A 25,756-nucleotide genomic window follows, 5' to 3' on the forward strand; every position below is an offset into this window, starting at 1 on the left:
TAGGCAAACCAGCCAGCAGTATTCAGGATGTTTTTATTTCAAAATAGATTCAAATGAGTAGCCATGTTGGTCTGAAGATTTATTCAAGGTGTGAGCTTTCGAGTGCAAGCACCCTTCATGGTGCTTGCATTCGAAAGCTCACACCTTGAATAAATTTTTGTTGCTCTTAAAGGTGCTACTGGACTCTGATTTTATTGTTTTATTTCAAAATGTTAGAGAGTCCTTCACGTTGTTAAGAATGCTATCAATGGGGCAAGTTGCACCTGGCCATGATGGAGATCACTGTGTGTAGTTTGCTTTTTCAAATTCTAAAACTCGCAGCCAGGAACAGCAAGATGTGCTCAGTTTGTTTTGGACTGTGACTGGGGGATAGTTCTCTAATTGCAGCAAAGGAGCATCCATGCAGTTTTGCTCACACTTTTCTTCCCAAAGCCCCAGACAGTTGCTGGTTGATCCCCCACTACCACCACCCAAGGACTCTGGGAAGCTTTTTAAAAAATCAATCAGCAAGTGCAGTGCCATAAATGATCTATCGCAGTGACCAAGCCATTCCTCTGAATTTCCAGCTTTAAAAAATACAATCAGAGTAAGTCTACAGGTATAGCTTTATAATGTCACTGTACTAGAGCAATGACTGACTTTTTAGAAGAAAAAATCCCTGGGTGCAGCATGATGGCTGTAGGTTGCTGTAGCAAAGAAAACGGTGCTAGAATGAGTGGTACCTTCAAAAAGGATGCACCTTCCTGTCCACACAAAGGTCAAGCATTCTAGGTTTGGGAAAGATCACTGCAAAGCAGGAGAAAACCAAGAAAGTGAGCAATTAGGGGATGACATCATGTAGATACTCTGGGGGGAAAAACCCTGTAATTTGATGCTGAAACAGAGCAAAATGTGTGTTTGTGTGTAAGCAACTTGTCACTTTCTGCCCTGAAACCACCTGGCACATTCTGTCCCAGGAGAGAAGACTTTGGGCTCAGGATCTCACCCTGACTGCTCCGGTGAGATCTCAACTTTATTTTCTGCATAGGAGGCAAGATAGGGACCTATTCCCACTCCTGGACCTGTATCCACTTGCTGGCTGGCTTTCAGGGTGAGGATTGAGCGAGTGCCCCTGCGAGCAGTAGGGTATTAGAATGATTTCTCCTCATGAATGTAATGGATCAAGTCTGGTTTCAGAAGAGTGCCTGCATGAATGGGCAGCCACCCAATGACAAGCCCTGCGGCACCTCAGCAGCTGATTGGTCTACTGTGACCTGAGCCTTTCTAGCCAAGGGTTGCGTCAACAGATGTGTGGAGTGGACAGAGAAGGTGGTGGGTATGTTATGGATGCATGGGTAAAGGGACGTTGGTTGAGGGGAGCTGAAGAGGAAGGGAAGAGGATGAGCATTCAACATAGTGCCACCAGGCAGGAGGTCCCACGGGTTGTGTACTAAGACCACGGCCATTCAGGTCCTGTTAAAAAAAACAAACATTGCATGTTTGCAGAGTCCCACTATCTGCCGTAGCTCTAAGACAGCTCATTTATAGATTTAGAGCCCCACAGTTCACCTGCTGAACTTGGCGTGTCGCTGGGCACGTTGGAGGGAAAAGAGGAAAGATGGTTTCTTTTGTGGCCGCCTGATTTGGGCCCACTTTAGCATTCATGGCTCCCCCTCCTGTAGCTAAGCGGTTTCTCAAGATCCAGACCACATGCGGATTTACCCCTCTGCAAGGATAAGCTCTCCCTGTGTTGAGACGTGCCACTGCAAGTGCCTGCTTGTATGACTGGATACCGCTGGAAAGCTAGCAGGTCAGGGAGGAGATGAGAGCATGCGTGGCTGGATACTTCTGGAACTAGTGAGGCTAGAACTGGGCTTCCTGAGTTGCTGGGGTATTTTTGTACTTGGGTATATTGTGTATGCAAAAGCATTTGATCACGTATGTAATTTGAGGTGCGTGGTCGGATCTCGGGGAACAGAAGGCTTACAGCAGGGGTAGTCAAACTGCGGCCCTCCATGGACCACAATTCCCAGAAGCCCCTGCCAGCGAATGCCAGCAAATGGGAATTGCAGTCCATGGACATCTGGAGGGCCGCAGTTTGACTACCCCTGGCTTACAGGTTAATTAAGCCATATCAGCTTGTTTGAATAGTGCCACTGCTTCCCCCCCCACACACACACACACACACTGTTGTCCTAGCTAGGATCAACACCACCTCCATGTGGTGAATGCCCTGGAAGTGTATGCCAGGCTGGCTTTGGAAAGGGTTTCCGATTTGCTAGTGTTCTTCACAACGCAAGGCTGCAAATCAAACCAGTTTGGGAACAAATTCTTATCGCTGGCATCACTGGATGAGCTTCACTGCAGGGCAGACTTCTAATGGTCTGTTTGCTATTTTCATTCAGATTATGCGCCCGCCACCCACCGGTCTGTGGCAGCGGGGCACGTGGGAAAGAAAGAGAGCGGGTTCCTGGGTGGCACTGTCCCCAGCCCCGGGGAATGCCCCGCTCGAGCTCCCATGGCCCCGGACTCGGAGCTCGTCAGCTTTTGCTACCTGCACATGCGAGAGCAGAGAAAGGAGCGCAAGACCCGGACGGACATCAATGAAAACCTGATCTTCTTCGAGGAGTCTCGGCCCCGGACCAAATCTGACCCCACCCCAAAAAGTTCTGGGAAAGACTGCAATGGGGCCGCTCACAACTATGACCCGGATGGCCTGGACCGGGAGCGCTGGGCCAACCGGGCCAGAGCCTACACCATGGACAGCCATGGGCGGAGCAACTCTGTGCACTTTTACTGCGACTCTTGCAAAGCCAAAGTCAAGGGCAGGCTGGCCTCTCGCAAGGGTGCCAATCCTGGCAGCTCCCGTGACAATATGGTGGATTTGATGTCCCTTCCCCCTCCAGGGAGCGATGAGGAAGAGGACGAGACCACCGCTCTGCTCCCGGCCATTGCTGCTCCGCCACCTGGCTTCCGGGACAACAGCTCTGACGAAGATGACTCCAAGCGCCGGGCGGCAGCACAGGGCCAGGAGCAAGGCCGCCACCTCTGCGGAATCCTCTATGACGAGATCCCCGTGACTCTCATAGACAGTGTGCAGACAAGGACAGTCAGAGACCACGCCCAGGATCTGGACGACGCTCTCGTATCCACCCTGCAGGCACTGGAGGCTTTGGCTGCCTCGGAGGATGGCCCTCACCCCCAGCCGCAGCAGACAGCAGGTAACCCTACTCTGGACATCAGTTACAGCTGGGGTAGTCAACCTGTGGTCCCCCAGATGTCCATGGACTACAATTCCCATGAGCCCCTGCTGGCAGGGGCTCATGGGAATTGTAGTCCATGGACATCTGGAGGACCACAGGTTGACTACCCCTGAGTTACAGGGCAGTTACAGCTCCCGTGAGAGCCATTTAGCACAGGGCGTGCAAAAGGCCAGGTGAGAAAGCAGGGGTCACAGGACGAGACTATTATCAGTGTGTATCTACAAAGCTGCCCTAGCCTAGTACTCTGATGGTCAGTGTCTCACTGGGATCTCAGGACCCTGACGTGGATAGCCCAGGCAAGCCCAATCCAATCAGATCCCAGAAGCTAAGCAGGATGGAACCTGGCTAATATTTGGATGGGAGACCTCCAGCAGACACTAGGGTCATGACATGGAGACAGGCGATGGCAAACCACCTCCAAACGTCCCTCGCCTGGCTGCCAGGCAATCCTTGGATTGCTTGACTACACTACGTGCGCCATTCGATAATAAATAAATGGGGAATTCCTTCTCAGCACTTGCAGCCTGAAATCCTTTATCTGGAAATGCCAGGCATGAAACCTGGGACCCACAGCTTGCAAAGCATGTGCTCCACCACTGAGCCACAGCCCCTCCCAATGAAGCTGTTGGTTCATCAACCTCATGTTTGCCTACCTTGACAGGAAGTAGCTGTCCAGGCACCAAACTGGTCTTCTTTCCCAGACAAGCTGGCTGAGGCCTTTTGGACTGGAAATGCCAGGGGCTACATCTGACGGCTTCTGCATGCAAACCTTTGCCTCCAAGCTGTAGCGGCTCTGGTTCCTCTGAACATTTCAAAAGCTGGCATGAGATTGGTCTAAATTTCCTTGTGATCAGGGCTAGGCACTGTAGGCTTGTCTTCCAAAGCAGCTGGAAGGCAGTGACCTTGTCCGAGTGCACAGTTCCATGCAATATGTGCACATTCTAATTTGGGCATTTCCAATGGGAATTTTGTGCAGTTATGAGCTGTTAATCAAAGGAAGGAAGACAATGAAAATATATTTCTTGGTGCTGCAGTAGACACAATGGTGGTGTTATTGTGCCTACTACAAACCCTACCAGAGTCTTGGGTTCAATCTCCTTGTGGCCATGTCCTCAGGAGCACCAAGCTTAGGAAACTGCCTTTTAGCATTAACTTCTGGAAAAATAACATAAAATGCAGCTGTTTCTTTCCCCGACATCAGTGAATTGCTCATTATATACCTGAGGCGCCTCTTCTGTCATATCCCTCTGCCACAGGATACCCTGTGTATTTCCAAGGAAGGATCTCCCAGCCTTCAGAAAGAAAAGCTTCTAGCAATCAGCCCCAAGGGCCTGACTTCTCCAGTCCAGTTACTGGTGGCCTTCCAGAAACAGGAAGAGACAAGTGTCCGATCAAGAGAACAGCAGGGAGCAAAACACTGCAGATGCTAAGGAAACTTCTTTGCCTTAGTGCCATCAACAAATTCTCCTATCTAAGAATTTTCACCCATTCCTTCAGTGTTGGCCACTGCTTACAGATATCAGGGAATGTGATTCTTATTAGCAGAGTTTGTGTCCACTCACAAGATAAATGCATAGGTGTGTTGTGTTGTAGTGACATACACTGTGTGTGCCAGTGAGGATCACCTGCCACTGTGCAGCAATAAGAACACCCACTCCACAGGCAGAGCAGCAATGAGACAGCAGCCAGGTTATTTGTTTGTTTATTTATAGTCCCATCCCATAAGTTTATAAAGCAGGAGGGGATGGATTTATTTCTTACATGGGTGAGGCTGAGAGAGCCCTGATATTCCTGCTCAGTCAGAACAGTTTTATCAGTGCCGGGGTGAGCCCAAGGTCACCCAGATGGTTGCATGTGGGGGAGTGCAGAATTGAACCCGGCATGCCGGATTAAAAGTCTGCACTCCTAACTTGTTGTTTTGAAGGCCAAAAAATATCTGAGTTGCCCAGAGAGAGGTTCTGATTAAACAGAAGAGCGACGCTACAGTGCAGGGAAATAGGCATCTGTTTGGCACAGAGGCCTATTTGCTTGAAGAATTCTGATGGCTTGTTCGTACCTTTTGCACCTTGGAAAGCAATCTCCATTATCCTACATTTGGTCCGGTATCAGAGCAGGTTTTTCCACTCCCCCCTTTTGACTGGTCACATTAGTCTGAGAAAGATCATTTTTTTACCTGCGCAAAATGCTAGTACTCAAGGGCATCCAATGAAGCTAATGGGCACTAGATTCAAGATATACTTCTTTACCCAGCAAGTGATTAAAATGTGGAATTTGCTGCCAGAGGATATAGTGATGTCCACAGGCATCAGCGGCTTTAAAAAGGGATTAGACAGATTCATGGACAAAAGTAGGTTACTAGCCATGGTGACTAAAGGGAACCTCCATGTTCAGAGACAACCAGCCTCTGAATCCCAGAGCCAGGGTGCAACATCACGGGAAGGCCTGAGCAGATTCCCAACTCTAACTTTTGGCTTGTGTTTCTCCAGGCTTGATTGTTCTGGCTGCCATCACCCCGGAGTCGTCACTGGACTCCGGCCATGAGACAAATTCTTCAGAGATCACCGATGTCTCAGAGATGGTCTCGGCCATGAAGCAGCATCAGAACACTGCCTACTTCCTGGCTCAGCATATCAACAAAGAGAACATTCTGACCAGGAAGGACCTTCCTTTCCGCATCCAAGGCTGTGCGGCACAAGCTGTCCTTGCTTCGCCTTACCCCCTCCGCCACCAGGAACCGAGCTCTTCCCCAAAGCTGGCAATCTCGAGCCAAAACACCAAGCCTCCCTGCAGTAGGAACAAGCAGGATCCTTCCCAGCTGGGGAGAAGCTATTCCCTGGCTGTTCAGCCTGCGCCCACCCAGCAGCTCAGCGAGCTAAAGAGCAGAGGTACACCAACGCCAAATGTGGAGTGTGAGGGACCCAGTCCCCACAAAGCAGCCTTAGAGGTATCCTTGCACACCACAGCCCTAAGCGGTGATCAGGGGCTGCAGGACAAGATGCACAAGGAGGTCCGGCTGAGCCCCAAGTTGATCCTGGATGCCAGAGGCGGAGTTCCTCCTGCAATCATTTCAGCTGCTCTGCAGCAGGTGGTAAGCCACAGATCCCTGCCTCCCCAAGCAGCAGCAGCAGCAGCAGCCACCTTGCTTGATCTCCCTAGTGAACATAAGACTCCTACGGGAAGCCAGGGCTGCAGACGGCAAGGCAGCAGCAAGCATTTGCAGCAGCAGGCAAGTCAGCTTGACGTTGAGCCTCCTTCTTACAAGTGCTCACAGAAGCAGCAAGAAGAGGTTTCTCCAAGGCTCAGAGGATCCCAAAGTAGTAAAGTGAATGTCCTCCATCGCTCTCCAGCCCCTGGGGAAAGGCAGGCTTCCAAGAGCAGCCAGCCCAAAATCGGCCAAGAATCTGCAGGGAAGCCAGGGGGTGAGGAGCCCCTGCCTAAGGCTGGGGGGCAGCCCGCTAGCCCAGCCGCTCTGAAACAGACTGCTCCGGCAGGCCAAGGGGAAAAGGGACAGCAGGAACCCGGTGCCAAAAGCCTCAAAGCAGAGGCAAGCAGCCTGAGGTCCCCTGCTGCCGCAAGTGGCATTTCTCGGAGCTCCAGTGACGATCCGACAGGGCAGATCCAGCTGGGAACCCGGACGGAGGGCCTGGCACTAAGCTCTGTGCCTTCCAAAAAGCCCGAAAAGGTTTTGGAGGTAACCCCGCAGGATGTTGACGTCCCAGCCAAGCCCAAAGTGCCCAAGGCCCCATTCCGGTTCAGGAAACTCTTTTCAGCTACTTTCCCCACCCGGCTCAAAAAAGAGACAGACGAGAGGCAGGCCCAGCTGCAGAAGGTGAGGCAGTATGAGCTGGAATTCTTGGAAGAGCTACTCAAGCCAAAGACTAAAGGGGACCCCCCACCACTGGAGTACCTGCTCCCTTCAGCATCCGGGCGCTGTGGCTGCCAGCTAAAGACCAGCCCTGTGCAGAAGGTCCCTGGGATGTCCAGGGAACAGAGGAGAAGCTGTGACTGTAAGCGCATCAGCAGAGGGGCAAGGCCGCAGCCCAGCCAGGCCATTGCACCGGAACTGGAGCGGCAAGGCAGGGAGAAGGCCCAGAGGCAGGCTGAGGTGGTAAAAGGCACCAGCATCAAAAGCCCTTTGAGGGGCAGCCGGCTGCGGTCCACCAGCCTGGAGTCCAGAGACCGCCGATCTGACCCTGAGAACAGCTTGTCGTGCTTGACGACGTGTGCCTCTCGTGGAGAGTGCATGGGAGCCCCGCAGTACAGGAAGCTCATGCGCCGCTACAGCGTTAGTGAACTTGACAAGACGGACAACTCCTCTCTGACCTCCGAGGTCTACCAGAGCATTTATCCCACCCCACAGAAATGCTTGCAGGAGGAAGGTCACGCTGCTGTCCAGGCACCGGCCTTGAAGAGCAAAGCCCAGGAGGCCCTGGCAGTGGGGGCAGAGCCTTCCTATGCCCAAACGGAGCAGGAAAAAAAGGCCCAGAAGGACCCCTCGGTCTTCTCTCTCCAGGAGGACCTGTATCCGAGCCATGCGGAGCTCCCAGAGGAGGACATGGACGGGGAGAGATGCTGCTCTATCCGGTACTGTTTCTACTACAAGAAGTGTGACATGGCAGATGACGGGAGCGAGAAGGACGAGTTGTCTTACTCCATCCCCATGCAGATCCTTCCTGGCATGAAACGGGACAATCAGGCTATTCCCGTGGTAAGCAGGACCCTTCAGGTTCTGGACGCTAGTGCCTGCAGCAGCCCGGACGACCACCAGACCCAAGAGATAGACCTGCGGACCTCCACCTTTGAGGGCAGCCTGGCTAAGATCCATGCCCTCCGAGGGCGCATCTACGCCCTGCCCGATGGGTTCCTGGCCGTGCAGCTGGACACCAGCGAGCTCCTGACCATCCTGAGGCAGTGTGTGGTGAACCCCGAAGTCCAGGAGGGCAAACATTACCTCTCGCAGCTGGTTGAGTACAAGCAAAAGCTGGCCTTGAGGTTCAAGGAGTTCAGGGCTTCCTGCCGCAGAGTGGCCGCGGTGGACAAGAGCCCGACGCGCATGCTCTCGGCCGTCACGGGCAGCTTCCAGGTCCTCGGCAGCCTGATCGAGACCTTTGTGCGGCTGGTGTACGTCGTACGCTCGGAGTCCCAGAGGCAGGCGCTGCTGGCCAAAGTCGAGGAGGTGGTGCGGAACTACACTTTCCTGCTCAGGGCAGCCGAGGAGTCGACGGCCCGAACGGTCAGTCACCGGGACCAAGCTGCTGATCAGCTGACTCGGCAGTCGGTGGCCACGGTCATGAGCACTTTCACCCGCTCCTTGAAGACCCTAATGAATAAGTAAGCCAGCGTGCATCGGAGCAGCGTACCTCTCCTCTCATGTCAGCATGCCGAGAACTGGTGCCCGACCTTCCGCAGGGGCTGTGGGTGGGCAACAGAGTCCAAAGAAGAAAGCAGAAGTCTTACTAACTTACCAGGGGCCTCCAGCAGCTGCACTGCATGCTTTCCATGCTGCCTGCCCTGCGTGGAGAAAGTCCACTGCCCACACAAGCCCCCTTTTGTTTCTTTGAAGGCAGCAGGTATCTTTTGCTTCACAGAGCTCTGCTGGGCCTTTCTGAATGTTCAGATGTGTGCCAAGGCCACTTGCTTTTGTCCCACAGGGACCAGAAGGGAGACTTGGCCTCTGCCAGGTGCCTCCAACATCTACGGATGCAGCATTCGGCTAGGAGTAGATGCCGCCATCAGCAGACCAATCCCTGCAGGCGTACCTGGGGAGTAGCATCAGGAAGGTATCGGCCCTTCCAATTAGTGCATTAAGCATCCAGCAAGGCAGCGGAGGAGGATGTTCCTCTTGCTGTGCTGATGTTGCTAAGAGCTGTAAAGCCCCACGTGCCTCAGAGTTTCTAGCAGGCCGGACCCGGGGCCATCAGCTAGGAGTCGACTTCCCGCCCTCCCCTTCCCCGAGGATGCGACTGCCATGCAGCGCCAGACCTCACCCCATCCCAATCTCTGTACAGTGACGTCTTGACTGTTCATAGGCAGGGAGCAGTGGCAGCTCGGTCGCATTGTCAAGTCAGGCCACCATCCCACAGGCCTTTGCAGGTGGGCCTTTCCTTTGAGAACCAACATTGTGTTGCCACCCTTTTTTGGAAAGGGAAGGGGTCCTGCAAATGCTTTACTGCCTGCCCCCGACTTGCAAAATGTTCTTTAGTACCGGGATATGCGTACTGGAATGTCTGGTGAAATAACACCCAATGGGTCTGTCATTCTGCTGATGCCCAACCTCCAGATATCCACAATTGAAGCACTTTCTTTGGGCTTCTGGGCCCTTCCTATTCCTCCCAAACAGAGCCAAGGGGAGATTCCTCATGTGGGTGCCCACCTGCCTTCCCTAAACTATACTCTACTGTGGCACTTGGGGCAAAGCGCCTGTCTGGAAGAGATCTCCGAGTCTTTTTCCAAGACACCCACACTGAAGGCAAAAAGAATCTTCCCACTTAGGCAGAAAGGCAAGGGCTCCGGGAGTGGGGCTTTGCATTTTGAGGAATGAAAAATCAAGTTAAGGGTCCAGTGACAGGGGATTGCTCATCTTCTTGTTGCTGTTTTAATACACAGTACATTGGCAATAGTGTATTATTTGCCACCAATGTAGGGAGATGCATACTGTGCTTTTAAACAGATATCCTCTATGTAGTGCAGTGTGTTCTGTGGCTCACTGTGATCCCAAGCAGGCCTTGTATGTTGTCCCCATGGAAAGAGCCTTTTGCAGGACACACAGTGAGGGTTAGCAGAATCCCTTCCCTGTCCATCACTGACCAAGCAACCAGAAAGCTTCCCTTGGTTGTGCCTGCCTCTCATAAGACTCTCCACTGAATACAGAGGGAAATTTTTTTTAATGTCTGTATATAGTATACATAAATAAAGGCTATATATGTATAGATATATGAAAATTATATATATATATATATAAATATACAAATTTATGTCTTGTTTTACAAATAAGAAAGAGTAAATATACTAATCTTAATATCAGACTTGTTGTTTGTCAAGTTTCTCTTAGAGCTGTATGACACTATTCTCAAAAATAATGGACTGGAGAAGACGGAAGCTGAGAATCAAAGCCCTCGGGGAGGCTTGGAAGTGCTTCGTAATGTAGTTACAGAAATAATGTTCTGATGTCTTGCAAAAGATATCCTCAGAAAAAGGATATGGCTCAGAAAAAGGCAGTGATCAAGCTTGAAGCATCTTTGATACACAGCTAACCTATAGCGCTTGGGGCCCTGGCTGGGTTCAATAGAACCTTTGTTATTTTCTAAGCAAAGCAAACTTTGACAAAAAAAAAATTCTAAATTTAGAATGCAATTTTGTTACCATGCAATCACAAACATGTAAACTGGCATCTTTAACCTAAAGAGGTGTCTAGGAGTATCAAGTTCTCAATAGGAAAAGGACAGAGACTTGACTTTAAAAGAATATTGGGGTTATTTAGGGATTTGGTACAATGGTGGACTTAGCCTAAGCAAATACTCGCAATACAAAATCAAAACACAGACATATTATTTATCCTAATTAACATAGCAACAACTAAATATTCAGCGGAGCTACTCCAAATTAGAGCAGGAGTTGCTCTGTGAACTAAAGGTGTCTACGTGGGGAAATAGGGGATAGAAGTGAAAGCAGGTGGAATAGGTGTCCAAAATTTCAGATGTAAAGGGCAGAGAGAAGCAAAGTGCTATGTACTACAAGTGTGCTATGGAAAATAGGGGTGAAGGGATAGATCTAGCTGGAGAGCAAGGATTGCCTGTTGTATTCTGTGAGGAAATCTGATGAAAGGAAGAGTCTTGCTTATGATGTTACGAATACAGTACATACATTCAGAGAGGATGGGTGGGTCTGCAGATAAGGGCAGGGCTGGCCACACTGTAGGTCTGCAGCCTGACTCCAATTAGTCCTTTGTAAGAAGAAGAGTTGGTTCTTATATGCCGTTTTTCTCTACCCGAAGGAGGCTCAAAGTGGCTTACAGTCACCTTCCCTTTCCTCTCCCCACAACAGACACCCTGTGAGGTAGGTGTGGCTGAGAGAGCCCTGATATTCCTGCTCGGTCAGAACAGTTTTATCAGTGCTGTGGCAAGCCCAAGGTCACCCAGCTGGCTGCATGTGGGGGAGAGCGGAATCAAACCCGGCATGCCAAATTAGAAGTCCATACTCCAAACCACTATACCAAACTGGCTCTCCCCCCTCCCATGTACTGGCCCGGATATAAGGGCTGATGGATCTTCATGCTGATTTGTATTGGACAGACACCACAACCTACACATTTCTGGAAGTGAATCCCATTGAACAGGCTACTGTGGAATATTGAGTCGACCTGCTTAGGACTGTTCTCAAAATGAGTTCTGGCTGACTATAGCATAGAGAATTATGTTCTGTAAGATAAGATGGTGCTAAATAAGAATTTTGTTCTATATTTAGAATGAATAGTCTTCAACAAGATAAACTATTTTCTGAACACCACCTATGTTTTTAAAGCTAGAAACTTACACACTTTATTTAGTTTATAGGCTGCTTTCTCACTTGATTACATAGAGTGAGTCAGTAGAACTGAAGGATGGGACATTCAATAAACAATATAATAGGATTACGGTTGCTGTACCAACTGGAAGTCTAACAGCAGGACGGAATCAAAGCATAAATAGAAACATGATTCGTTAAATGAAGCATAATTCCATAGCTGAAATAATATTTATTAAAATTAAAAGCCCAACCCTTATCGAACAGGCTCAATAAAATCAGTTCATACATGCATACTAGGCACTAGTTTTATTGAGCCTTTGCGATAAGCCTTGGTTTTATAATGAATAAATAGTACCTAATTTTTAAATTGTGCTCTACCCTACATAGACTTAAATTCATTCCTCTTATTTGGACTCTAATTTGGGTCAAGACATTTTCTACTTTTCGTTTTGGAGAATGTGCGGCCCCCGTGTTTAAAGGCCCTATACCACTGAGCGCCCATTGCTGGAGAGACTTTGGTCCGTTCTACGCCCTTCTGTTCAGTGGAATACGGGGCCGGCTGACACGTCAACTATCTTGTCCCGCATTCACCCTGGCGAGCTAGCTTTCGGCGTGCGGGGAGCCACTCACTCCCCTACTCCCACAGCCTGCGCAAGGAACGTGTCTCCGCTCGGCCTCCGCATCTCAACGGCGCTCACGCTGCAGCAACCCCCAGTCCGGACGAAACTCTCGCGATCCGGGCCGCGCGGTAGAATCGCGGAGGCCCATTGGCTCTCCGTCCGGCTTTCGCCTGCCTGGACCAATCAGCTCCACGGCAGTCCCGCCTCCCGGCCAGAAGCCGTTGCTCTCCATTGTCAGCCGGCCCAGGCCGGCCCCGCCCCCACGTTGCCACGTGAGGAGCCTTTGGGGGTGTGGCCGCCGCGGCCCGGCGAGGGCATAAAAGGGGGTGCGACTGGCGGGAAGTGCCAAGATGGCGGCGTAGGCGCGGGTCTTGCATTTGCTCTGCTGTTCCCTTCCTCCCCGTCCTTCACCCGGAGCCGCCGGCAGGGCGGAGGGCTTTCCGCCGCTGGAGCCCCGGAGGCAGGCCAGGCCCGAGGAGCGGCGCAGGGAGGCGGAGGCGGTGGCGAAGTGGTGCCCGTCGATCGTCTCCAGGATGCCCAACATCAAGATCTTCAGCGGCAGCTCCCACCAGGACCTCTCACAGAAGATCGCCGACCGCCTCGGCCTCGAACTCGGGAAGGTCGTCACCAAGAAGTTCAGCAACCAGGAGACCTGGTGAGCGGGGGCGGGGCGGCCATAGCCGGGAGGCCGCCAGAGACTACGGTTCCCGGCCGGCGCCACGGCGCGCGGGGGCTGACGGGAACTGTAGTCCGGGGAGGGGGGTCTGTGAAGCCTAACCCTCGCCTGACCTGCCCTTCCGCGCCCGGCAGCGTGGAGATCGGCGAGAGCGTGCGCGGCGAGGATGTCTACATCGTGCAGAGCGGCTGCGGCGAGATCAACGACAACCTGATGGAGCTGCTCATCATGATCAACGCCTGCAAGATCGCCTCGGCCAGCCGCGTCACCGCCGTCATCCCCTGTTTCCCCTACGCGCGCCAGGACAAGAAGGACAAGGTGGGCTGTAGGGAGGGCTCGGCAACCTGCCACTGGCAGAGCGTTCTCCCGGAGAGAAGGGCTGCTCCGCTGCAAGCCTCGCATGCAAGCGCCAGAGGCAAGCCGTGGGAGCTCTTGGAGCTGGACTTGTGGGGACTGCAGGGATCTCTCTTCAGCCAGCATAAAATGTTCTGAAGCACCGAGGAGGCAGGGAAGCAGACCTGGTGGGCTGGGAGTTATCTAGTCTAGTGCAGACGGGGAAGTTGCTCGGCATGATCCATGAGGGATGAATTGAGACCCAGAGGCTCAGGAATGGCGGTGGAAAGGTCGAAGGGAGTGCAGTCATTGTGCTGTCCTTCCCAAGCGCAAAATACCTCAGTTTAACAAGGGTAAGACTAGGTCGACTTTGTGCATGCAAGTAGTTAGGCATGACTGGGAAGAAGGGTTTTGGTCCCTCAGGAAAGGCCATGGAAGTGCATCTGCAGAAGAGGGTGCCGGATGATGAAGTGGAGCAATCTGAAAGGTCTCACTTTTTAAAGCAATCAACTTTTAAAGAAAAATCATTGGTTGTGCTCTGTTATTTTTCAGTTTGTATGGCCATCCGTGTGCTTGGTGTCCAAAGATATTTTTGAAACGAATCTGCTCTCTATTCTGATTGCTTCCCTGGTTGCCAGGCTGGCTGTTGTTGGGTCTGAAACTTCTAGGGAAGTTCATTTTGCAGTGAAGGCATGATTCAATTTTCGGTCTCCCCGTGAGCTGTTGCCTCTTTCTGCTGTTAGGGGAGTTGTGCACGCAGTCTGAAAGAAGGCAGAGTCACATGGCTGTTTTCTCTTTTAGAGCCGGGCACCCATCTCTGCCAAGCTGGTGGCCAATATGCTCTCGGTTGCTGGAGCAGACCACATCATCACCATGGACTTGCATGCCTCTCAGATCCAGGTGAGCCAAAAATGTCTTCTGTGCTTCTGCCTGTTTCTCACTTTCTTCTTCCCTCAGCTCTGTGGCTGATGCTGTTTGTCAAGCATCAATTGTTCAGGATATTATCGGAGGAAGCAAATGGGCCTTTAGCCAATATAGCTGAACAATAACCTGCTAGTGTGGGTATTCCATACTGAGTGGCTGGGATCTGGTAGTTTTAGTCCCTGACGCTTCACCAGTGATTGAAACTGTCTTCTTCAGAGGTGGGAATCTCTCCATGCCAAAGTGTGGAGTTTGTGAACAATTGCTGTGCATTTTATTTACTTCTTAGGGAGGGCATGAGTGTGTAAAATATCACATTTCTGTCTTAACTTGGAAGAATCTCAGGGAGATGGACTGGAACTAGGAATCTCTTTCCCTGTGTCCGGGTAGAGTTCATTAGCAAGTCCACTAGTCTTGCCTGTCTTATCTGATGCACTGCCAAACCATGGCTACACAGCTTAGAAAACCCACAAAAACCAGTTGACTCTGGCCATGAAAGCCTTCGACAATTAACAGTAACCTGCTCCTCTGCCAATGTCAAGATTCGGCTCTAATCTAGTTTGGTTCAGGCCTTTTTAACACATGCAGAACAATGAGGTAGTAAAATGGACTGCAGCATATCAATCTGTGGGTAGAGCATTACGGCATTCCCAGAAAACTCAGTGCAAATAGAAAGCTAGAACAGCAGAGTGACAACTTCTGCCTCTCACCTAATTTTTCTTTTTAAGGGAGTCTCTGACATATAGGAGCATTCCAAAATGTGATCCTTGACTCGCAGTTTGCTGTGAATTGGTCCATTTTATGACCTTAGGTCTCTGCCACTTCATTCTCCTGCATGTGAACCGAGCTTTAGAAGGCCTGGTGTGGTGGATGTCCTGAAACTGCAACCTTTGCAAAATAAGATTTGGCTTCTTCCTCTTTACCCAATGCTTCCTAAGGCATTGAAATTAAGTCTTAGTCAATGGCTTATTGTAATCTGAAAGCCCTCTAACCTTGCAGGCTTGGGCTAAGGAGGCTGAAGCAGCAGCTTGTGAGGTGGGTCATTGCTGTGCCTGTTCCAAATGAAAGTTGCAGCCATGATAGTCCAGAGCAGTCTGGTTCCAAACCTGCAGCTGCTGCTGCCACCTTACAGCCTGCTGCTTCTTTCCTTCCATTAAAATAACTGTTTGGAGCATGGAAGACTCTGGCTGTGCCAGATCTATCTTGAGAACCTGGCTGTCTACTTTTCCCCAAAGGGCTTCTTTGATATCCCTGTGGACAACCTGTATGCAGAGCCTGCTGTCCTGAAGTGGATCAAGGAGAACATTGCAGAGTGGAAGACCTGCACAATCGTCTCACCTGATGCTGGTGGAGCCAAAAGGTGATTGGTCAGATGGAAGGGGAATAGTGAGTGCCTGGGACAGCAGTGAGTCCTTTGGGCCTAGTCAACAGCAGGCATTCATGCTGGTCTAGTTATAGCATCATGCTGTTCGTACTTGCTCTCCTCTCTACATTTTATCATTTCAGATTGTGCCCATCTTTTCATCTTTGCTTCCATAGTCTTCTCTAATATTGCTCCCTTTGGTGCCAAATTAAGGCTGCTTTGGATGAGATTGTACTCCCTCTAAACAGCCCCTCTAACTGGGGCAGGGGGGCTCCTGGATAAGCAAGTGTTATCTGTGGCATATCCTGGGCAGAAAAGATCTGGCCATCCTTGCAAACCGTTCTGAAACTTCAGTTATCACGTAATGCTGTAGGCAAGTTGTTGGCTGAAGTGGGATGCAGGGACCAGATCCCTCCAGTCTTGGCTCATCTTCTGCACTGACTCCCACATTGTTTGCAGGCCCCATTTAGGTTGCTGGTGTTGACCTTTAAAGCCCTGTACAGATGGGGCTCAGCATACTTGAAAGGCTGCCTATGCCCATACGAACTTGCCCAAGACCTAATATCTTCCCAGACAATGCTGCAGATGCACCTTTTAGCAAGGTACTGCACATTGAACTTGGAACCAGCTGCAGGTGCTCTCTGACACTGAACCCCTCCCCAAGCCCACAGCCTCTCACGGCATGCCTGGAAGGCCCCTGGTCCAGTGCCATTGCTGAAGCGAAGCTGTTCTGCTGGTTCCTGAATTAGAGTTCTCCTTGGACCCACCTTCAACCTGGACTTTGTTTAATTCCATGTCGATAGAAGGGCGAGAGGGACATGCAATAATGACGACTAATAGTAAGCTGTGGCCTGTGGGAGTGGGGTCTCCCAGGGCGCTATGTCCATGTTCGGTTTTCCTCTCCACAGAGTGACTTCTATTGCTGATCGGCTGAACGTGGACTTTGCCCTCATTCACAAGGAGAGGAAGAAGGCAAACGAGGTGGACCGCATGGTTTTGGTGGGAGACGTGAAAGACAGAGTGGCTATCCTTGTGGATGACATGGCAGACACCTGTGGAACGATCTGCCACGCAGCAGACAGGTGAGCACTTTTCTCTGCCCTGTCCAACCAGGCTTCTGGAAGAAGCATCTGTGGCTTGGTCACCTTTTGCAGGTTTCGTGCACTGTTCACACGGAAGGGGCAGAGTCTTCAGCAAGAGCAGCTTCTTTGGAGTTGCCTCTCCCCCCTTACTTGGCGTATTTATCTGTTGCCTTTTTGTCTTAAGAAAAATACCCAAGATGAGTGTGGAACTCATTTCTCCCACATTGTTTTGGGACGAGCCTTAGAGCTGCTAAACTGATTTTGATTTTTGAAAATCGAAGCAAGCATCTCATATTAGATGTGCCCTTTTATGAGAGGGGGTGGCTGAGGTATGCTGTCCCCTTGCATGCTGGGAAAGGAATCCCAAAACTTTCCCTTGCCAGTGATGCAAAACTTGCCTTCTGCCTTCCTTCTGCCCTAGGCTGCTTTCAGCTGGAGCCACCAAAGTGTATGCCATTCTGACTCACGGGATCTTTTCTGGGCCAGCCATTTCCCGCATCAACAATGCCTGCTTCGAGGCGGTTGTTGTCACAAACACAATCCCCCAGGAAGACAAGATGAAGCACTGCCCTAAAATCCAGGTAATTGGGGATTTGTTTTTAAGGGACTGGTGATGTCCAGTAGAAAAGACCTAGCAAGGGTGGGGGGGGGGGGGGGGCCTTGTAGTTGGACCTTGACAGCCTTTCTCTGATGTTTCTTTTCCCCTGCACAGGTCATTGACATCTCTATGATTCTGGCTGAGGCCATCCGGAGGACTCACAACGGCGAATCAGTCTCTTACCTCTTCAGCCATGTTCCTTTATAACAGTCAATGCTGCTGCTGCTGCTGGTGTGGCTCTTGGGGGGAGGGGGGGACAAACCAAAACGTGTTGAATTTGTTTTAAGGTTCCATAGAAGATAACTTTGCTTGCCTGATTGCAGCTCTGCTCAGTTCTTCCTCTGTGTTTCCCAGAGCCTGGCCTGGGAGCACTTTTAAGCTCTCTGACTGTCGCCCTCCCTGGGCTCCTGAGTAACTAGTGCTATTAAAGCAATTCTCACTCAGAGATACAGGAGAGCTGACTTGGCAGACTGCCCAGTGGGGTTGGGATGGGGGGAGACTTTTTTGCATGTGAAGCTCCCTGGATTGTTTTGTATAGTAGGTCAGGTAGCGGCAGAAGGAAGCTCCCTGGGGAGGGGCAGGAGGCGGTGGCAGGAGGCGAGGGGTGGGCTTCCACATGCCGTGGCTAGTTGGAGTACGGCTTGGATCCTACTCCTCCTAGTCTCTTTCTCTGTTTTTTCTTTGTGTCCAATTCATTTCAGAGCAGTCCCACTGGGTTGGGCTGACCCAGGTTTTCATTTTCCCCAGTTAAACTTTGTTTCCTATTTTGGGCTTTGATGAGTGGCATTCCCATCCCAGACCTGCCATGTTGGGGTGCCCTGTTTTCCTTCCTGTGCCAGAGGGCAATTGTGCCATTTCCAATGCCCTGGGGGAAGACCCTGCCACCCACCCCTCTCTGAGATGCTTTTCATAGTGAGACCTTTTACCCGGCTTTTATTTATTAGTGCTTCTTCAGTGTTCCTTGTTAACTCATGCAATGCTCCTGCAGAAGGATGGAGGAGGGTCCTGACTCCAGGGACAGAGGCAAAAGCATCACACTTGAACTCTGAGCTGCCGCACCAGACAATCTGCAGATGACCCACTAACCTGTCTTTAATGCGAGAGCAGCAGACAGCTCTTGCAAAGTCATGGGCATCTCTCAGCCGTGGCTTATGTGAAACCCTGCATTTGCGGGACGACAGTAGCTATCTTTAAAAAGCTCAGCTTGGGGCGGGGGGAGCTCTGGAGACATTGGGTATTGTGCCTTCATAATGTACTCCCTCTCCTGTCTCAGGACATTGGTCCCCTGACAATTACATACCCATGTCTTCCTGAGCACGTGGCGGTGGGGAGGGGCGTGTCTCGTGTCATCTTTGTGACAGTGTGTCTGTGTGGTCGCTGCTTTGCCCTGTGTCCCTCATGTCTCCTCCCTCCCTCTCTCTCGACCTGCTGCCTCTACTCAGTCCTGGTCAGTAGCTTTGGAAAGTGTTCCTCCAGACCTCAATGAAGGAATTAAACTTTTATTTAAAAACAAAAAAAAACCCTCCTTGGATGCTACTCAGATTGAATGTGGGGGGGGGGGGCTGTTCCCCTTTTGGAACCCGCTCTTGCAGGAACTGACTGGCCTCATGTGAAAGACGTGGGAGGACCAGCCTAAGTGTGGGTGACTTTCTTCGCCCACCTCAAAGCGGAGGCTGCTCGTTTTTTGGCACCTGAAAACAGGAAGATGGCGGGTGATCTGGACAAGGGGCAAAGGTGCAGCGTGCCCCAGTGCAGGTGGAAGGTGGTGCATCAAGTTCTTGTTTTTAAGGCACAGTAACGGCCGGGGTTTCAGTCGTGCAAAGCAAGATTGGGAAGTGGGGAATGGATGAGCTGAGAAGTAAGAAGCTTTCCTGGTGCTCCTTGGTGCTGTCGACCTTTTGACCATGGAGGGGCCCCGGAAATAATTTTTCAGACTTTGAGGAGTCCCGGAAGTGATGTCAGCTGGCCACACCTGCCGCCACACACCCAGAAGTGACATCACCGCCCACCTCCTTAGCTCTCCTTTTGCTCCTACTATGGCAGCGTTGCCTCATGTAGGCCGGAAAGTAGGAGCTGAGAAGACAGCCCAGACCACACCACCCCATAGTGCTCACAGACCCCCAGGGGAATAATCCCTGCTGTAGGGGATGAGGAGTGCCCTAAGCTCAGAACAGTGAGCGAAGCCAGCCGGCTGCCAGTCCTGCAAATACTGTGGAGAGGTCCAGGTATGTATTACAAAGAAACCAGAAGCATGGTCATGGATTTTCTTCCAAGAGTCTGAGCCTGAAAAGGGTTGCTGGGCTAAAGATCTCTGCATGCCCTTCCCAGGTTTTGTGAGTGACATCACGGAGTGCTCATGGGTTGGGGGGGGGGGCTTGTTGCAGGCTCACTTGAAGCACTAAAGGCAATTGTGGCCATGTATCTATCAGCAAGGAGGAGACCTGAATGTGCCAAGGTCAATGTTGGATACTTCGCTACATCAATGCAACATCCTTTGCTTATCCTGTCACCCCCCCCCTTTTCCTGGACGGGCTGGGGCTTGGCTTGATATCCTCCCCACAGTCATCGTTGCATAAAACACCTCTTTCCCACACTGCTGAAATTGTGAGTCTATATTACTGGGCAGCAAAGCCCGCTTGTAAGAGCGAGCTTTGAAAGGGGGGTCCACAGCAGCGGACCCACACCTCCAGGGAACCCCCCCCCCCCGTGTACACCTCAGGAATGTTACTACAAACTGAGTGTGTTCCAGGATTAAGAGAACTTTTCTCCCTGTCTGAAGTGGGCATGCACATGAAAGTTCACACTTTGAATGAATTTTGGTTGGTCTTAAAGGGGCTCCTGGACTCAAACTTTGTTCTGTGGCTTAAGCCCGGCCCAGCCACCCAACTGAATTTTCTCCTGGAAGCTCTTTGCATGATGCTGAGACCCTGGCGGGGGTGGGGTGGGGAGTGGGGAGAGCCAACGAAGGGGAGTCTGCGCGTGGGCAGCTCCAGCTTGGTCCCTTGTGTCAGTGAGGCAGACTCTGCTGGTAAGAAAGAGGCTTGTGGCTGCTGGTCCTCCTGAGCAGCCGCCGGAAGCTTTAGTGGGGTGGAGACACCGGCAGGGAGAACATCCGGCAGCCCCAAGAACGAAGCCCTTCTTGCGCTGCGAAGGATGTGAGATGAGCAGCAGGAGAAACTGAAGGGAGGGGAGGATCAGAGGTGGCCCTGCAACAAGAGAAGGTGAGCTGTGCTTTTGTTTCTGCTTCATTTCAAAGGGAATAGGGGGAGACCCCCCCCCCCGCCACATCACACACACACACACACACATCCAACCAGTGGCTTATTTACTAAGCCTGGCTTCATAGAGCAAGAGGCAAGGGAAGGTGTCCCAAGATGAGTTTGCCAGATTTTATAGATGGGGTGTGTGTGGGCATGGCTGCTGCGGAGTGATCATCTTCCCCTGGCCCCAGAGCCGAAAAGGAGGGAGCCATGTCCATAACAAAAGCCATGCCACGCCTTTTATTGAAACCCAGCCAGATCAGCAGCCTGCAAGCTCATTGATGCTTTACGTTCCTCCTGGGTTAGGAAGCTCTGCCGCCTTCGATGAGTACAACAAATGCCACGAGCTGGTTCCAGGCTCTGCCCTTGGGAATGCTCGGAACCAGCAAAAAGCATGAGCTCTCTGGCTGAACCCAAGACAGGAGGCCCTTCGCCCTCTTGCCTCTGCCCCGCCAGGTGTCAAGCGCAGACAAAACTCACAAACAAACTTCTATAGTAAGAAAGCTTTTATTGGAAGTAGCTCTGTACACTATAACATTCGAAGTCAAGACTGTTCGATACCAGGACAGCAAGCAGTTATCAATACTTTTCTCCCGCCGAAACCCAAGCGTTCCCGGGGGGGGGGGGGGCCCTCACCCAGGTGCCATCCCAGGCTTCCTGCCAAGGTGTTGAAGGTAGCATGGCCTTGGTCAGGCTGGTGCCTCGGGCTAGCAGATAAGATGTTTACAGGAACTGGGCAACATTGTTTCACAGCGGGGAGACTATGCAGTGTGAAAATACAAGGATCAAAGAAGGGGGGAATCAAAGGAAAACTACAGGCATAAGCATTCTGGTTACATGGGAATGTTTCTGTAAAGGCACAACACTCCAAGATGGAGTCCCTTAGGTTCACTGGAAACTCAAGCATGGCAGAGAGCAGGGACTGATTCTGACACCAGGAAGCCAGAGCAGTGATCGGCTGGAAGACTGTCTCCTGGGGGTCGGGGGCTGTAGCACTCATGCCAGGACTTCAGCTGGCAAGCTCACACTGCTCCCTTACGTGGCACATCCCACCCAGGCAGCAGTTCTCCCGTTCCCCTTGCTTACAGTTACTCCGCTATGGGGTAAAGTGAGGATGGGTGCTGGCCTCCTGAGCCGTCTCATGGACTTCCTTCCTTCTGACTAGCAGCCACAAGGAGAAGGACCTGGGATGCAGGAGAAAGCGGAGAAGACCCTTCCTGGGGCCCCTGGAAAGGCAGAGCAGGAAAAGGACGAGCCTGGCTGGGGCTCACGCAGCTACAATGTGGGGGCTGCCTCCTGCTTCCTCTCCACGCTGGCCACCTTCCCCGTCTACAAGACCATCTTCCGCCAGCAGCTCCACACCTTTTCCATCCGGGAAGCCGTTCGCCAACTGAGCCAAGAGGGCCTTCGCAACTTCTACCGGGGACTCTCCCCTCCCCTCCTTTCCAAGACCCTGCAGGGGACCCTGATGTTTGGCACGTATGAGAACTGCCTTCGCACCCTTGCCAGCCAGTCCTCTGGGCCTTACTCACTGGGAGACCGGTACACAGCAGGACTCCTGTCCGGCCTTTCGGAAGCCTTGGTGCTGGCCCCCTTTGAGAGGATCCAGAATATTCTCCAGGACGGGCGGAAGAACAAGAGATTCCCGACAACCCGCAGCATCTTGCGGGAGTTCCACTCATATGCTCTGAGGGATAGACTGGTGCTGGGCTACTACCACGGCCTAGGGCTTATCCTGGTTCGTAATGGCCTGGGGAGCTCCCTCTATTTCTCCTTGAAGGATCCCCTCCGGGACAGCCTCTCTGAAAGAGGCCTGCCCCACTGGCTTCCTGCCTTGGTGTCCGGCAGTGTGAACGGCACGTTGATTGGTCTTTTCCTGTATCCTCTCGGTGTCCTTATTGCCAATGTGCAGTCTCAGGTGGGGAAACAGGAGGTGCTTCACTTCCGGGCTTCAGTGACGGCTGTCTGGGCAAACCATGGGAGGAGAGTGGTGTTGCTCTACAGAGGTGGCTCCCTCCTTGTTCTCAGGTCGTGCATAACATGGGGTCTCACCACAGCCATCTATGACTTCCTCCAGCAGAACACAATCTAGGCTGGAGACCCACATGGTCCATGATGACAGGAGCTGGAGAGGGGAGGTGCCATGGCTCTCCAGGAAGGGCAAGGGGAAACCAGGGATGCTTTTGCTTGCCACTGACCCATTAGCATTCCTCCACTACTACACTGGCTCCCTTCAGAGCTGGCATGCACAAAACGTAGTCCTTTTGGACCCAAGCAACATGCGGGTGACACAGCCTCTCTTTAGCAATACATCTGAACTGTATCTGCGTCAACAGAGCAAGAAGGGGAGGTGGAGGCAATTCCTTGCAAGGGAGAAATAAAGAAAATAAGTGCATGCACACAGGAGAACACAGAACAGACAAAACCGTACCGAAAGCGAAGGCGGCTTGACTCGGCATGCCCTAATTAAATGGCTTACAGTTCATAAATCCTGAGCCACATCAACTTGATGCTGACTTATTCCGTGAGGGACTCCTCCAGCCTTGCTTCCCTCTGGGAAAAGGAACTGTAAAATTTCCCTTCAAGGGTTTTTCAGATTTTCTATAATCACACCCCTTGCAGGGATAGATGCCCTTTTCCTGCTGCTCATATGCTAAGCTGCTCAGATGTTCCCTCTTGGAAGAGTAATCATATTTCTTTGTGCCCCCCCCCCAAAAAAAAAACACAGTGTGGTTTGCTAGCCTGTTGCTGTTCTTGGCCAGCCTGAATTAAAAGGAAATCACGGGGACTTACTGCAGGGGAGTGAAGCCCATTCAGGGATCAAGCTGGAGGTGGAAGGTGGAACTTTGGTCAACAGTGCAAGATCCATACAGAAACCCAGATGGAGGAAGGCACAGGCAGCTCATACACCCAAGACTGCCATTACCAATACTTAAAAAAAAATGAGGCAAGTCCCTCCCAACCAAGTTATTAGGGGGATTAGCATAAGTGCTTCCATATCAGCTCAGAAGCCACACTTGTGGGACAGGGAACCTGTCTTGGAGAGTTCAGGCAGAGAGCTGGGATGAGGAGAGTCTGAGGAGCTGCAAGGCCGCATTAACAACTCCCAGGGCTTTCCAGCTTCCTCAAAGTGACCTGTCTCCTGTTAGGGAAGCTGGAGCAACCACGGCAGGCCTGTGGGATGCCCTCCTGAGACCCATAATCGAGGGAAGGCAAACAAATGGGGAGTAGCACAAAAATTGGGGTGATCCTTGGCATGGAACATATCTGCTGTGACTTATTGAACTCAAGAAGCAAATGACCCAATGAGGAACTGCTGCATGTACATCTGGATTGCCTTATCTTTAGTCTTTTCAAGGGACTGATGACTGTGCCTCATTTATTGACTTTTAGGGTAAAGAAAATGAACTGTACAATCACTTAGGGTTTCTCTTGTAATGGATGGCATGGAGAAATAAAGTATTAAATTAAAAGTTGTTTTGGTGAGTCAATTATGGCTCCCTATGATTGATGTACTGTACAGTCCACAACATTATCAAAGAACATGACATTTTTCTAGGCAGAAGATGGTTCCCTGCCCAGAGGAGCTTACATCACAAATGTTGAGACAAGAAAGCAAGACAGAAGGGGAGAGTGAACTAGGAGAAACATTGCACCTGAAGGTGTTCTGGGAGGCACTTTCAAGGACAAGGAGGGAGGGTGGTAGAATTATTTGACAGTCCAGAAGAAAAATCTGGAGAAGCCATAACAAAAAGCCATAACACTGTTTAGAAGTAGTGGCTGATGGAGATCCTATGGCTGGGAAGACAAGGGCAGGACCAGGAAGCACACCTCCTATGCCTGGATGGGGTGCAATTGACACCTGCACCAACCACCAGGAATTTGGGTGCGACCTTTGATGCTTCCCTTTCCATGGAGGCTCAGGTCACAAAGGTAGCCCGAATTGCATTTTTCTACCTGCGCCGAGCGTGGCTATTAGTGCCCTACCTGCCCCCAGAACACTTGGCTACAGTGATCCATGCAATGGTCACTTCCAGATTAGACTTCTGTAACTCGCTCTACATGGGCCTGCCCTTGGCTTTGACCCGGAAATGACAGCTGGCACAGAACATGGCTGTGAGGGTCCTCACTAGAACACCTTGGGGGGCCCGTATTCAGCCGGTGTTGCGTCATCTCCACTGGTTACCAGTCTGTTTCCATATCAAGTTTAGGGCATTGGTTTTGACCTTTAAGGCGATACTCGGCTTGGGCCCTACGTATCTGTGGGACCACTTGTCTGCTTATGCCCCTGCGGGGCACTTTGCTCTGCGGGTATGAATTAGCTGGTGGTCCCAGGTCCCCGTGACATTCACCTGGAAACCAGATGTGGTCCCGGACAGCGTGCTGCCCACAGGGGCATTTCACAAATATTAAGGAGAACAATGGTAAGGATTATCCCACATAATTCTTTGTTGAACAGCTAATGAGTCCTTTTGTCATCAGTTGTCCCCAAAACATTGGGGGGGGGGATAAAACTGTTAAGGTTAGTGATTAATGGCAGACACTTTCCCTGTTGTGAAAAGAAGTAATTTAGAGAGATTAGTTGCTTGCCCTCCACCCAAACCATAGTTAAGGATGTGGGTTTCTTGAAATGTGATTCTGTATCCTCCTCCTAGTATCGTGGCTTCAATGTTGATTTCTGGGATGTTTGCCTGTTTTATGTTGCTAACTGGTTAGTTTGGAAATTGTGTCGGTCATTAAACATATATATCCCCAAAGCTTCGGGAGGGGAAAAGCCACCGAACCGCCGCCAGATGGCGCACAAAGTCATGAGGGAGGCAGAGAGTGGGGAAGCGGGAGTTTACAGACAACCGGAGGTATTGTGCGGGGAGAATTCCTCTCCAGTCCCTATGAGGAGGCGGGGCTTGTGACCACGAGGCCTTTATCCCCTTCCGATCTCACACCCCCCTCGATATTATAAAGTTAAAAGGAACAGGCAGCCTGAACTTCCGACACAAAAGCGAAGCCTGCCAGTGATCGTGAAGCCTTAACGGCGAAGACTGCAGCGCATAGACTCCATTGTGCGGCTTCCAGAGAAGGCGCCAGACTGTTCTTGGGGGGACGCTCCCTCTCTGCACGGCAGGCGCGGCGGAGGCATCGCCCCCCTTTTAGTTTGA

At 51.4% G+C, this 25,756-nt stretch overlaps 3 protein-coding genes across 4 annotated transcripts in view; all 3 read left to right on the top strand.

Annotated features, from left to right (window-relative positions):
* FRMPD3 (FERM and PDZ domain containing 3) overlaps positions 1–10,427 on the top strand; it is a 95,439-nt gene extending 85,012 nt beyond the window's left edge. The window contains exons 15-17 of the mRNA XM_077309333.1: positions 2,385–3,200; positions 5,729–8,573; positions 10,284–10,427. Of these exons, the coding sequence (XP_077165448.1) occupies positions 2,385–3,200; positions 5,729–8,573; positions 10,284–10,293 (3,671 nt within the window). The 3' untranslated portion in view covers positions 10,294–10,427. The remainder of the gene's footprint in view (positions 1–2,384; positions 3,201–5,728; positions 8,574–10,283) is intronic.
* A 2,176-nt stretch (positions 10,428–12,603) lies between these two features.
* Positions 12,604–18,860, top strand: PRPS1 (phosphoribosyl pyrophosphate synthetase 1). Its single transcript, XM_077309334.1, has 7 exons — positions 12,604–13,022; positions 13,178–13,361; positions 14,178–14,276; positions 15,533–15,657; positions 16,569–16,742; positions 17,164–17,323; positions 17,455–18,860. Exons 1-7 carry the CDS (start codon positions 12,901–12,903, stop codon positions 17,545–17,547), a joined length of 957 nt encoding a protein of 318 aa, XP_077165449.1. The 5' UTR covers positions 12,604–12,900; the 3' UTR covers positions 17,548–18,860.
* Positions 18,861–20,329: 1,469 nt separating this feature from the next.
* On the top strand, positions 20,330–24,119 carry SLC25A53 (solute carrier family 25 member 53). Of its 2 annotated transcripts, none has more exons than XM_077308606.1 (2): positions 20,330–20,561; positions 21,766–24,119. In XM_077308606.1, exon 2 carries the CDS (start codon positions 21,790–21,792, stop codon positions 22,690–22,692), a length of 903 nt encoding a protein of 300 aa, XP_077164721.1. In that variant the 5' UTR covers positions 20,330–20,561; positions 21,766–21,789; the 3' UTR covers positions 22,693–24,119. The 2 variants fall into 2 exon arrangements, with proteins under 2 accessions (XP_077164721.1, XP_077164722.1); XM_077308607.1 differs by having other exon boundaries at positions 21,769–24,119.
* Positions 24,120–25,756: the final 1,637 nt, after the last annotated feature.

This window comes from Paroedura picta, chromosome 13 (assembly GCF_049243985.1).
Source record: "Paroedura picta isolate Pp20150507F chromosome 13, Ppicta_v3.0, whole genome shotgun sequence".
NCBI lineage: Eukaryota > Metazoa > Chordata > Lepidosauria > Squamata > Gekkonidae > Paroedura > Paroedura picta.